The sequence below is a fragment of the Pseudorca crassidens genome, chromosome 11 (assembly GCF_039906515.1).
Source record: "Pseudorca crassidens isolate mPseCra1 chromosome 11, mPseCra1.hap1, whole genome shotgun sequence".
NCBI classification, from domain to species: Eukaryota; Metazoa; Chordata; class Mammalia; order Artiodactyla; family Delphinidae; genus Pseudorca; species Pseudorca crassidens.
The window spans coordinates 96,696,530-96,710,247 of record NC_090306.1 but is presented as its reverse complement, the minus strand read 5'-3'; the positions used below and the strand labels follow the sequence as shown (position 1 = coordinate 96,710,247).

Here is a 13,718-nt window from a genome sequence, read left to right as displayed (position 1 = left end):
GCGGGACTCCCACCGGCCGCCCGGCCTGCCCAGCCCCGGAGGGAGAGAACAGAGGATCCGGGCACCAGCCGAGGAGCCGGGCACTATCTCTACCTGCGGCGAGTCGCCGCTACAGCCGCCGCCGGGGTACGCACCCCACACCGCCAGGAGACCCAACGCAGCGTGCACCCGCGCAACAGACGCACGGCGGCCGCGACCCCACAGCCGGCGCCGCTGACGTCAGGCCGACGTCAGAGCGGACGCCGTGGCGGGGCGGGAGCTGGGACGGCGAAGGAGGGCGTTTTCGGAGCACGCGCTGGGCTGGGGCCGCTGACGTCGGGCTCAGGTGCGCGCGCTCGCTCGCCCGCCCGAGCGCGGCCCAGGTGGCGGCTCGCAGCTCCAGGTGGCGGCCTGCAGCGGTGAGGGGGCGACCGGCGGCGCGTCCGCACGCTGTCCAGGCGGCGCGGGAGACCGGGCGGGGTCGGGGTTAGGGGAGCGGCGGGAGGGCGCCTCGGCTTGCACTCACGTGACGGGCGGGGAGGTTGGGGTGGGGGCGGCGAGCTGGGTGGGCCTGGGCCCCCGAGGGCGAGACGAATTGTCCGGCCCCACCCCTCGCGGGCCTGCCCGTCGCAGTGCAGGACCTTCCTTGGGGCTGGGGCCGGACCCGCCGCGCAGCTTCCCTGGGCAGCCTGGTCCTCTGCCGCGGCCCACCCGACCGCCGGAGCTGACAGGAGTTGTCTTCCCCGTAGGGCCGCGGCGAGAGGGTGAGAGTCCGCGCTTTCCGAGGGAGCTGCGCCGGCCTCGGCCCCGCGGGGTCCCACCGCACCCGAGAGGATGGAGAGCCTCCCCCGACGCCCCAGCAGGGCCCGCGATCCCACGCTGGCCGGCCCTCGCTAGCTGCTCGAAATTTGCGTTTTATCCACCACCTAGGCCTTGTCTCCTGAGTCAGTGGCGTTGTGGTTTCAAAGAAATGGAAGAAAAGGAGCGATGTGACCGACTCCGTTCGGTCCTCCTGCCTTGAGGCCTGGTTGGCATTTGCAGAAAGGAAAATACAGCAAGAAAATCGTGTGTTTTTGGAAGGGTTAGAAGAGGAGAGTGGAAGAAGGAAAACAAGGTCTTAGATTTTATATGATTTTTTAAAACTTCTGCACTTCGACAGTGGTGGCAAAATACACTAAATCCAAAAGTTATCTTTGTTTTGAGAAGAGGGGGATTATTGTTCCTTTTGATTACAACCTCTTCTCCCCGCGACAAAGCATAAATCATGGACACCAGAAAATAAGGTAGACCTCAGGAATCCTGCAAAGACTGAGAAGCTTACATTCCTCCTCAGGAGGAAAGAGTGGGGTGTTTTTAGCCCTCTCTGGAACCTAAAACGAAAAACATGAGTTGCGTGCCATGGAAAGGAGACAAGGCCAAATCCGAATCATTGGAGCTGCCCCAGGCTGCACCCCTACAAATCTACCATGAGAAGCAGCGCAGGGAGCTTTGTGCTCTGCACGCCCTCAATAACGTCTTCCAGGACAGCAATGCCTTCACCCGGGACACGCTGCAAGAGATTTTCCAGAGGTAGGGGACTCCTTCTTGGTGCCTCTATCCTTCTGTGCTCTTTTTGAATTTCTGCGCGTGGGGCAGCGTCTCTGCTGCATAAACCTTCAAACCAACAGGGATTGTTAGCTAAATGCTGTTAGCAGGTATAAGGGACACAGGAATGGGAAAGTGAATAATCAGGACCATTTACTGAGCACTTAACAGTGGGCTGGGCACAGTGCTAAGAGCCTCAGTGGTGTTACCTCAAGTGATCCCTTCTACAATCCATTGGAATCTGTGTTGTCATTTCCATTTTATGGATAAAGACAGGGCTCAGAGAAGTTCAGTAATTTGCCCAAGGTAACATAACAAGAGATGAAGCCAGGCTTGAATCCAGGTTTGTTGTTGCTGTGCTGTTGACCACTATGCTGTTAATGCCTCTCAAGTCCTGCCCCCAAGGAGTTTAGAGTCTAGAAGGGGGACAAGATACGTACACACTCAGTCACCTGTCATCAGGGTTGGAATGTAGTGGGTTCCATAAGAAGGGTATATACACAGCGCTCAGCTTTTCTACGAGGCCGTGTGCTGGGGTTGGTGCTTTTCGTATGGTGTTTTGTGTAGCTCTCCTAACAGTAGGTTTACTGTCTCTATTTTACTGATAAACAGAAAGAAAGGTCAGGTAGTTTGTCCAAATAGCTTCTAAGTAGCAAAGCTGTGATTTGAAGCTGACCCTAGGCCCCCTCCCCTTTCTACTTCACTCTAGAGGGCCTTTCTTATCCACTTTCCAAACACTACCGGACAGGTTGATAGAAGTTCAGCTTTCTTCTGTCAGCTTTGATGTTCTAAAATTCTTCTCTCAAAGGGTATGAGAAATGGTTCTGCAGTGGCTGGTTCAGCACGTGTGCTGTCCATAGCAACTCTGACGGTGCGCCTGTCTCACTACGCCAGCTTATAAAGAGTTATCCCGCTCAATTCTCAGTGCAGAGAAAGCCCAAGAATTCTTCAAGCAATGTGTATTGGCAGTTCCAGAAGACCCTTCTCTGACTCCATTCAGAAATGAAATGATTGCCCCAGAGGGCCTGAATTACAGCTGGGAACAACCTATTTGGGGTGATTTATGAAGCATAGGTATGGACCACTTACCCTGAAAGAACCGTAGGCCCTCTCTTAAAAGAATGTTAATCCCAGTGTGCTGACAAAATTGTAATGAGAGTAATTATTTTCCAGTGTCAGTAATAACCATAGTAATGCCTTAGCAGGGCAGATGTGTCCTTTGCATCATGGCCATCATCTGGCAAGTAGAATTAACTCTTTTCAGGAAACAGGGCCCTGGGAGGTGAGATAACTTGTCTCAGATTGCTAGGTCGTGTAGCTGAAAGCAGAAAGGAGGCCAGTCCCTTAGACTGCTTCCTTTTGGCAGCCATTAATATATCTTCTTCTCCTAATTGGATATTTTCAGATTATTTCCTAATCGAAGTCTAGGGAGAAGAAAAAGACTGACAGTGAGTCCTTGAACTTGCTTGGTACTTGGTACTCTGTGACAGCCCTGCAACAACCTTATCAGTAGTGATCCTCGGAAACTAGGTTTCCATTTAAGCAATTTGCCCAGTTTCACTCACTAGTCAATGTCAATTCCAAGATTCAGTGTGTCCATTCAGAAGTTTTCCACTTCTCTAAATTTGGCCTGGATCTGACATCATGATGATCACTAACACAGATGAACACTCACTCTGTGCAAAGCACTGTTCTGAGTGCTTTCCTTGTGTTAACTCACTCCTGACACCAATCTTAAGGGTAGATCCTGGGACTTCCTTGGCGGTCCAGTGGTTAAGACTCCGCACTTCCACTGCAGGGGGCACTGGTTGGATCCCTGGTCAGGGAGATAACATCCCACATGCTGTGCGGCCAAAAAAAAGGTAGATCCTGTTATTTTTCATCTTTCCAGATGAGGGAACAGAGTTCACAGAGCTATTAGTTGTAGGATTTGGTCCCAAGCTTTGTGAATGGAGGGCCTGCTTTCCTATCTGCTCTGCTACTTCCTGAGTATTGGGAAGGTGTCTCAGAGCAATTACATCATCAGTAGCTGTTCACCCTGCTAGGAAGTTGGGCCTGGGTTTGAAGATGTGGACTATAAGCTGTTTGTGGATAATAGCAGGACTTTTTCAGCTATGTTTTCCCTGAATGAAAGAACGCTAAATATTTGCTAAACACTCACATGGAACCAAAGTTCTATTCCTGGCTTTTGAAGCTTTAGCAAGTTGTACTACATTCCCCCAGGTACCTATCAGCACAAGATCCACCTCAGAGTAACAGCAGACCAGTACATATGAGAATATCTGTACCCTACCACTCCAGAGGTGGAATTCTGTATGGAGTATTTAATATGGGAAGATTCGGTGTGGATAAATAGAAACAAAGAAGTGTGAAAGGGATGAGAGGAAAAAACAAAGGGAGGAGAGGTGAGGGAGAGGAGATAGAATTTTTTAAACAAGAAACATTTACTAGCTGCCTTCAGTATGCCAGGCACCACTACACACTGTAAAGAAAACAAGCTGAACAAGACTCAGCTGCAGAGAAGTACGTCTTAGAACTATCCATTGACCCGGCCTTGAGAAAAGACTTAAGTGAATTTAGAACCATGGAATTCAGAGCAGTCTAAAGGGAAAAAGATAATCCATTTGGATTTTAACAGAAAAGAAGAGTAATGTTGGCAGTAATGTTAACTAGGTAATTTTAAATTCCCAGATCTTAAGTTCTATGCTTTTTTGAAGATGTGGCTGATGAATGGTAGAAATGGGACACAATTTTTGATTAATGCCATTTGTTGAGAGGAAGTTCATTCTAGCAGTTGAATTTTAGCCAGACAGAATACAAAAGCAGGGTGGAGTTTCAATGCAGTTGTGGGTATGAGATGACTCATGGCTGGAATAGAAATGAATAGGAATTTAGACAGGACTAAGCTAATGACTCGGCAGCAACACAGGAACAGGGAAGAGAGGAGTCAGGTGTGAGAGGCTCAATCCAGGATTTGAAGATAGTGGTCACAAAGAGATCATTGGTTTGAAAAGGATGAACAACTGCAATTGGAGAAAAGGTCAGACTATAAGAGATTATAGATACTGGTGAACATCCTCTACCACAGAGAAGCCCTCCTGCCTCCCCATTAAAAAGTCCCTGAGCACACATTTAAAGGAAGGCGTCACATTTAAAGGTATGGCGGTTGTAAATGGAGAAAAGGTGTTGTTGAGTGTTAATCTCTAGAGATTTAAATTTTCTCATCCAAGGGCTGGACAGACTCCTCCTTGTCATCATCATCGCCAGCACCTACAGAGTACTTTTGTGTACCTGGCGCTGTGATCTGTGCTTTATGTATTTAAGCTGTGCTTTATGTATTTAATAATTTAAAAACACATTAGGAAGTTCTGAGCCATATTTTCTAAGGTCACACCTCAGAACTTATAAAAAGGAAAAAATTAAGGGAAAAAAGGAATCTTGATGACATGTTTCCACATTTCCTTTTCATTCAAACCTGAAGCATCACCTTAGCCAGACACAGTGGTAACTATAAGAGAGGACCAGAGACTTAACTGAGGGCACAGACATCAGTGGAGAGACCTGGACTAGAATCCATCTTCTCAGTTGTAGATCACTTCAAATCTTATGGCTCTAACCTCTGCTTATGGTGACAAAAATGAGAGGCTAGCGTATAGTCCAGAATTTCCGTGGAAATAATTAAGACAGTCCTGAATAGGCGTTTGCCGAGGAGTCTCAAGAAAACATTCCATTGGGACAGAGTAGAATTCCCATGGAATTCAGTGGGATGAGTGTGTTGAAATATCCAGGAGACCGTTCATTGTAGCTTTAGGTTTAGAGGTGGAATCCTAGCTCTGCCACTCACTAGCTGTATATGACTGTACAAGTCACCATAACCTCTTTGTACCTCAGCTTCCTTACTTACACTATGGGGTTAATTTCTATCTCAAGATTGTTGGGGGCTTCCCTGGTGGCGCAGTGGTTGAGAGTCCGCCTGCCGATGTAGGGGACGCGGGTTCGTGCCCCGGTCCGGGAAGATCCCACATGCCGCGGAGCGGCTGGGCCCGTGAGCCGTGGCCGCTGAGCCTGCGCGTCCGGAGCCTGGGCTCCACAACGGGAGAGGCCACAACAGTGAGAGGCCCGCGTACCGCAAAAAAAAAAAAAAAAAAAAGATTGTTGGAAGGATTAAGGGATAAATCTCATAAAAATAGCTAACACAGTGGGCACTTGATTATTGTCAAAGTAAAAACAAGCACTGGTATAATGGGCACACTGGATGGATCCCACTTATTCAAATGGCCACTCTTCTAGGAGTGAGTTGGAAACCATTCTTAGCATTTCCTATATTGATTGGTTTGACAGACACATGGTTATGCAGTTGCCAATGCCCATCTATGAGAGATACAGAGGAGATGAGTCATCCCCTTTGCTTTGGGAATTTACTATTTTGTTGGACATGTATAAAATAAGTGAATTCTTCAGTGATCCTATAAGATAGGAATCATTCCCATTTTTACAGAGAAGCTAACAGGCATGGAGACTAAATCTCAGAATTGATATTGATTCTGCTTGGATATGAACTCAGATGTGTGTGGTCCTCCTGATCTCCCTCCTTTTTCTGCTGCACTGGAGCCAGGAAGGATTCCGTGGAAGAGGTAGGATGTTAGGTTGAGCTTGAAGAAGCTTTAGGATTTAGCTTGAAACAGGAACTAGGATAAAAGAAGAGAGGCCACATGGTCATGGTGCCTGAAGTACACTAAGCCCAATGAAGGGGAAACAGCAGGTCAAGTGGGGCTGGGAGGGTTGGAGTTGGCCAACCAGGCAACTGGCTCCTCTGACAGTTCTTATGTAAGTGAGTGAAATGATACCTTGGTGAAGGTGGCAGGAACATAAAGGCTGAATAGGTGGAAGGAGCACTTGGAAGCAAGGAGGTCAATTTAGGAACCTGTGTCAAAAAATCCAGGTGTGGGACTTCTCTGGTGGTCCAGTGGTTAAGATGCTTCCAATACAGGGGACGAGGGCTCGATGCCTGGTCGGGGAACTAAGATCCCACATGTTGCATGGTGCAGCCAAAAGATTAAAAAAATTTTTTTTAAATCCAGGTATGAGGTGAGGAGCCTCCAGTTAGGGGAGAGATAGTAGGAATAGACAGGCAAGGATTTGAATCTGAGATTGATGTAGGACAAGGAGAAGAGACACTTGGAACACTAGTCCTAGAAGGTGCACCTCAAAAAAAATGTGTGGTCAAACCTGTTTGGGAGCTGAAACCTTTTGTACACCCTCTCCCCGAGACTCAAGGTAAATATTAGCATATTAGGGGCTTCAAGAAAACCTGTAGGAAACCTGTTTACTTGATTCATTCAGCTATTGTATTAAATGCCTCTGTGATCCTCAGAGGAGCGCATTGCGGGGAAACGCAGCACTAAGGTTTGAGCTTGGTAGGGAGTTAGATGGTGAAAGAGGTGGAAGACTCAGCAGTTTCTTTGCTGGAACCTTCATGCGTCTCCTGGCTGGAGACTTCTCTGAAGGTATTGAGAAGCTACTGAAAAGTTGGTGAAGGGAGAGTAACTTGATATATCTTGAGATAGACTTTCATAGGCTTTCTCATTTAATCCAAGTGCCCAAGAACCCACTGAGAGCCTTTGTCCTGTTAAGCTACATTTTAGGCCCAGGCCAAGGGACTCAGCTGGCCTTTCCTCTTATCAGCCCACCGCCACCAGCCACTCTGATTCATGAGTCCTTGCCGTAAGACAGCAAGCAGAACTTTGGATTCAAACAAACCCGAGTTTGAATCCTAGTTCTGTCATCTATAAGGGAAGTGATCACAGGCTAGTCATTTTAAATCACCAAACTTCAGTTTCTAAACCCATAAAATGGTAATAATTCATAGCTTCTTACGGGTTTATTGTGAGGATTAAATGAGATACATATATGAAAGCATCTATCATCAGGCATGGCAGAGAAGTTTTCACTAAACGGTATTTATTGTCACAGGTAAAACAAAGTTTGGTTGCAGAGTGGAGTTTAGTGTCCTCAGATCCCCTTCTTTGCTAACTCTGGAGGCTAGCATATAAGCCCTTATTATTTTAAGGGTCCGCTAATATTTACAGGGCAAGAGAGAGGGAAAACAAAATAAACATGGAAAACATTTCAACAAACGTCCCTCGAGCACCTGTCACGTGCCAGGTATTCTTTGAGGTCTGGTGATGGGTAGAGAAGGCCCCTGCTGTCTTTCTAGTGTGGAAAAACACGCAAGTCAGAAAACACGTCCAGTAGTAACACGAGCTATAATTAAATTAAAGCAGGTGGATGTAAGAGGAAATGACTGGGAGAAATGTAGGGTTGGGTGGTCAGAAAAGGCCTCTAGGGCAATAACACTTGAGACCCAAAAAATGAGGAGCAGAGCAAGTGGAGATCTAGGGGAAGAGGATTCCAGACAGCGGGAACAGTGAGTGCAAAGGCCCTCCAGTGAGAAAGAGCTTTGTGTGTTCAGATTGCAGAGAGAAGGTGTTTGTGCTAAGAGGTAGGGATGAGGTCGGCAGAATCCCAAGGGCCTTGCAGGCCAGAGGAAGTAGCTTAGATCGTATTTAAGTGCTTTGGGAGCTATGGAGGGTTTAAGTAGTGGCAGGAGTATGTTTTATGTTGGAGAAATATCAGCATGGTTGCTGTATATAGAGTATAAGACTTCTTAAGTTTTTAGAGTTGGCCTAAAGATCTGATTCTCTCCTGGAGATGGCATTTAGCGACCTCCTAGACATCCGCTCTCCACTTTTATTCCTGAGGGACTCACGCCATTTCCCTTCCTCCCCTTCACACAGAGGTGCAAGGCATGCTGCCCCTTCCTTCAAGATGGCCTTTCCTCAGGTCCTGGCCTGCGCCGCCTATGAAAGCAAATTAATGGGATTGGGAATGCCTTCAGAACTGACCTTGTCATGAGATGGAGGAGTGGCTAAAGAGGCCTGGGCAAAGGTGGCTTAAAGCCAGTGAGCAAACCACACTGCAGTCGAGTTTTGTTTATCTGGTACAAAATTTCTTTCCAATTTGTGTTTGTTTTTTTTTTAATTCAGGTATTTTACACACGTGTATATGCAGAATACCTTTAGGTGGTTCATGAATTTCAGTTTAATATGGGCCTTACTACTTTATATTGCCTTATGTGGTCCCAGTTCATACATTTATGTTACCTGTCTGAGCCCCTGTAGGCCTTTGAGTATTTAATGATTGATGATTACCAAGTATGCAAGCCTTAAACAGAAAGCATTTAAAGTGTAAGAAATAAGAGTAAGAAATACTACCCATGCAATCAAACTATCAAATACTATTTTTAATGTTAAAAAAAAGGCTGTATCAAGGCAGGAAGATCAGCAAGGAAGAAGACTGCAGAAATGGGAAGACTGGGGATTTCATAGATGAGACTGCTTCGTGGAACATTCTCTGTATCCATTGAATTCACTGGAGACATACTTTCTAAATGGTAGGCAGATAGGCCCCACTGCTACTGAATTATTGTTTTTCATAAAAGGAAAGGTAATCCCTAGGGAAGCAGGAGCCCAGACTTCAAAATACTTTGGTAAGAACTCGTTACATTTACTTGAATGGGAGGAAACAAGCTTCCAGGGGCAGTGGTGTAAAGTGCTCTTTTGTCCCTGCCAGTGCAGGGCCAGGAGGGGTTAGGTTGACCAGCAAGTCTCAGCTTTCCTCCTTTCACATTTGCAGGTTGTCTCCAAACACCATGGTGACCCCCCACAAGAAGAGCATGCTGGGAAATGGGAACTACGATGTGAACGTCATTATGGCAGCACTTCAAACCAAAGGCTATGAAGCTGTTTGGTGGGACAAGCGCAGGTAATTGAACCAGGCTTGACTTGATGAGAACTGGCATTCAGCCGGGGAGGTGGCCAGTGGTGGTGTTACAACTGGGGAATCCGGGGGAGTTGGCTGCTGCAGAGCCCAACACCGTTTCTGTTCTGCAGGGATGTCGGCGCCATTGCTCTCACTAATGTTATGGGCTTCATCATGAATCTGCCCTCCAGCCTGTGTTGGGGTCCACTGAAGTTGCCACTCAAAAGGCAGCATTGGATCTGTGTTCGAGAGGTGGGAGGTGCCTACTACAACCTCGACTCCAAACTGAAGATGCCCGAATGGATTGGAGGCGAGGGCGAGCTCAGGTACCTGTGTGGCTGATGTAGTGGCAAGTTGAGCTTATCTTTGGACAAAGGAAATGAAATTCCTAGTTCCTTGGGTCCTCTCCTTATTGTCACTTAGAATCATAGGGTTTCAGACTTTAAAAAGACCTGAATCTTTGATGGCCCATGAAGACATTAAATCCCATTGGTAGAGAAGTCCCATTACCTGGGATGCTGGCTTTCTAGTCTGGCAGAACTGGCATTGTAACATTCTCCAACTTGACGGTATAGCTGCCAGTTCAATGAAAGGAAGGCAAACATTTGGGCCAGAGGGGGCTAAATTTCCTGGAACCAAAGAAGAAACTCCTTCTTCTTCTTTTTTTTTTTTTTTTTTTTTTTTACAATTATAAGTCCTTTAGAGTACTTTGGGCTCTGTTCCTCACAGAACTGGCTACTGTTGGCAGTAACATATGAGGATGAGCAAAAATTCAGATTGGAAATTTAACTGGACAGATTGAGGGGTAACCAAATGTGGACTCCTCCAAGAACAGATCACTACTAGAGCGTGTTTAGGGCAGCCAAGGGTATAAATAACAAGGGTCCTGTCTGGCGAACATGTGGCCCCAAGACTGGAGTTTGCAATTTTACTAGCATTTTCATTTTCTCTTTCATCTACCCTTTTTTCCTGTAGGAAATTTTTAAAACATCATTTGCGAGGAAAGAACTGTGAACTCCTGCTGGTGGTACCAGAAGAGGTGGAGGCCCATCAGAGTTGGAGGGCTGATGTGTAACACAGTTCTACCCAGCCTTCCCTCACCTCAACCCCCGAAATCCTCTGTGATGTGCTGTGGCCTCTACAGTGGGTCTGCCCTTGCCACGTCCCCAAACATCTCATCGGGTTTTTCCCCTCAGATTTGACAGTGCAATAGGACAGACATGTAGACTGTTACAGAACCAACCAGCGTTACTTGTTCTGGGAAAGGAAAGTAGGAGCTCTGTGTGCTTAAGGCAAGCTATGGAAGACTTTTGTTTTATTTAAGAGAGGAGAAAGAAAGGTGGGTCTTAGCTTATTTCCCCGTTTCTCTGAGGACTTGCCAGAGGCTCTGCTGGAGTTCACTGCTGCTCTGACTCACCTGGAGATGCTGCCTTCACTTCCCCTTTCCTGGCAACCAGTGGGTCTGAAGACACAGTACAGGCAAAGCCCATGCTGACGGGTTTGAAGGACTTAGAGCAAAAAGGCCTCTCAGGAAACCATCTCCAAAACTGCAGCAGCAGTACAGCATGCTGTCTCCAACCCTTAATGCCGCCCTTACCCCGTTTTTAAGAGTGGTTTATGGCCATCCGTGGAGTTTTATAATGAAAAGTTCTCTAATATTCCATGCCGGGCGGTTGAATCCTGCGATATTCTAGTGTGACAGGGTGAGCTAGATACCTAAGAGGATGTGGCCAGAACCAGGCTGGGGCAGGCATGGGCAGCCTGTCCGCCTCACTCCAGCACCATCCCTCCCACTTCACTGCATTGCACTGGTTTAGGAGGCTTTGAGGCACAAGATAGGCAAAAGGGCAGTTTTCCCAGCTGACCCACTCTGGCAAAAATCAGGAAAAAAATAAGACTGCCTTTGACATCAAATTCTACTAGTTTGAGACAGAGTTGGGCAAGGAAAGTATTGGGAAGATAAGCCTTCAGAGACCTGGAGCAGCTAGAATGGGTAGAAGTCCTAGGCTTGGAGTCACTGTAGTGACAAGAAGCAGAGCCCTCACATTGGGTGGATATGTGCATTACGCTTTGTCATCTCTCTGTAGCTTCCTTTACAGATCAACTGAGAATGGACCCGCCCCCTACCTCTTTAAATAGTTGTAGGCCACTTTTCTCCCCGTAACTTGGGAAAACAAAAGGAGAAGTAAGGGTCATACTACACCGCCTGTCACCACAGTGGCTGTGGTTGTCTCAGGGCAGGCGGGCAGGCAAGGATGGCCTGTCCAGCCCTCACAGGTCAGTGGTTTCGGCAGGTCTGAGAGCTGCCCCACTGGCCAGACCTCTCCAATAGCAGAGCCAGCCTGGGGCTTGCATGTCCAGCCTGAGCAAGCTTAACGGGATGAAGCTGAGGCTTTCTCCCCACTGTGACTGGAGTGCATGTTTACACCAGCACTTTTTCTGCACATGTATCTTCAATCCAACAAGGCCATTTTTTATGCTGAGTAACAAGTGGCCGCACTCAGCAAGTGGCCGCATTCTCTTCTGCACCATTTTCTACACCAGACCTGCTTGGCACCACAGGGAGCTCTTCGCCCCTGCACAGACATTCCAACCACCACCAGCCAGAAGTTACAGCCAACCTTGCTCATTGTCACAAGCAGGACCTTGGGTCCATTGGCACTGTCAGTGATGTAAGCCATTTCCTGGGAGGAGAAGGAAACTCCTCGCCACCAATCTGCTGGGGCCTGTGCAAACGGCACTTCAAAGGAGTCCCCATGCACTTGGAGTCCATGAGCCAGTGGGATATATGCAAAGACGCTTAAACATTTCAGGGCTGGTTTCTCTGTTCATATCCAATTCTGGTGCTTAGGAACAGGGACCTATGCTGATGCCCAAGGGCAAAAGGCCCCACTTCCTATAAGAAAGGGGGCAGGCCTGACCCTGATGCCCAGTAAGGGGCAACCCTAGGCTTTTTGTTTTTCTTGCTTTTATTCCTTTTTGTTGGCCTTGTGCTGGGTTTGTTTACAAAAGATGTATTTTGTTTAACCAAATATTAAAAATGGAAAACTCCATACATAAATTTCATCTGTCTGAATTCTGTAATTATGTACATTAAAAAAAGTGAAGTTTAGTATGATGCTGCTTTGGAAGGAATTCACTACCACCATAAGTCATCTTTTAGAGACATACTGTGCTTTGGCCAGACCTCTCTCACTTCAAAAATCCAGACAAAATACTCACCAAGTAGGACTTGATTCAGAAAAAGCCCGAGACACTTTTCGACTTAATTTGTAAAAACTAGGCTCCACAACATGAAGAACCCTAACCCTAATCTTAAGTACAAGTTTTCTTTACTGACAAGTGACTGTTCTTCCCTGGTTAACAGGTGGAAGATTATGTATTTCACAGAGGACCTGGGAGGCCCCAGCACCAAGTACATAGCAGGATTCCGAGCCAGACTGACTAGATTTGAATTCAGATCAGGCATTTTCTATTCAGCCTGGAACAGATCACTTAACCTTTCTGGGACTGTTTTCCTCTTCTGTAAAATGAGAATACTATACCACCTCCTAAATTGTATAGTATAGTTCCAGCAACCCACATAAAGGACTTAGTATTGTTACTAGCACAATGCCAATAAAAATGTGTGTGAAATGGGAAAATTACAAAGTTCAAAGATAGGGCTACAGTTGGATTCACTGTCAATAGCTCATCAGCAATTACAATTGATCCTCAAACAGCACAGGTTTGAACTCTGGGGGTCCACTTACACGTGAACTTTTTTCAAGAAATACTACAGTGCCACATGAACTGTGATTGGTTGGACAGAAGACACATAGAGGGCCAATGATTTTTAAAAGAAATGCACAGGCTTTTGACTGCAAGGAGCGTCAGTTCCCCTAACCCCGTGTTGTTCAAGGGTCAACTGTATTTTCAAAAAGAACAAACCTAAGATGTTCTATTTGCAACCTTCCTATCCCCAGACTAGATAGCAATACTATGTCATTCTTTGCAAGTTCTTTATAATTATTGTTTTTGCTTTTTTTTTCCTTTGGCTGAGCTTCACAGCATGTGGGATCTTAGTTCCCCAAACAGGGATCGAACCCGTGTTGCCTGCAGTGGAAGCACAGAGTCCTAACTACTGGACCACCAGGGAATTCCCCCTTTATAAGTGTATAATGTCATTGTAGACTGTGCAAGTACATGGACCCAATCCTTTGCTGGTGGATCTGAAACTGATTGCTTGAACTCAGAGAGGTTCTTGGTCAAAGACGAATTTTTCTTTACCTCTGGGAATTTAACTAACGTGGGCCTAAGGGATCAGTCGGTATTAAACGGTGGTGCTGGCTCAG

At 46.8% G+C, this 13,718-nt stretch overlaps 1 protein-coding gene across 3 annotated transcripts; it reads left to right on the top strand.

Moving 5' to 3' along the window:
* Window positions 1–52: 52 nt before the first annotated feature.
* JOSD1 (Josephin domain containing 1) lies at window positions 53–12,450 on the top strand. 3 transcript variants are annotated; one of them, XM_067698110.1, is made up of 5 exons: window positions 53–325; window positions 729–1,548; window positions 9,259–9,387; window positions 9,516–9,710; window positions 10,360–12,450. In XM_067698110.1, the coding sequence occupies exons 2-5, from the start codon at window positions 1,364–1,366 to the stop codon at window positions 10,457–10,459; spliced, it is 609 nt and encodes a 202-aa protein (XP_067554211.1). In that variant the 5' UTR covers window positions 53–325; window positions 729–1,363; the 3' UTR covers window positions 10,460–12,450. The 3 variants fall into 3 exon arrangements, with proteins under 3 accessions (XP_067554211.1, XP_067554210.1, XP_067554212.1); XM_067698109.1 differs by having other exon boundaries at window positions 53–398; XM_067698111.1 differs by lacking the exon at window positions 53–325 and adding an exon at window positions 8,361–8,544 and having other exon boundaries at window positions 1,425–1,548.
* The last annotated feature ends 1,268 nt before the right edge of the window (window positions 12,451–13,718 follow it).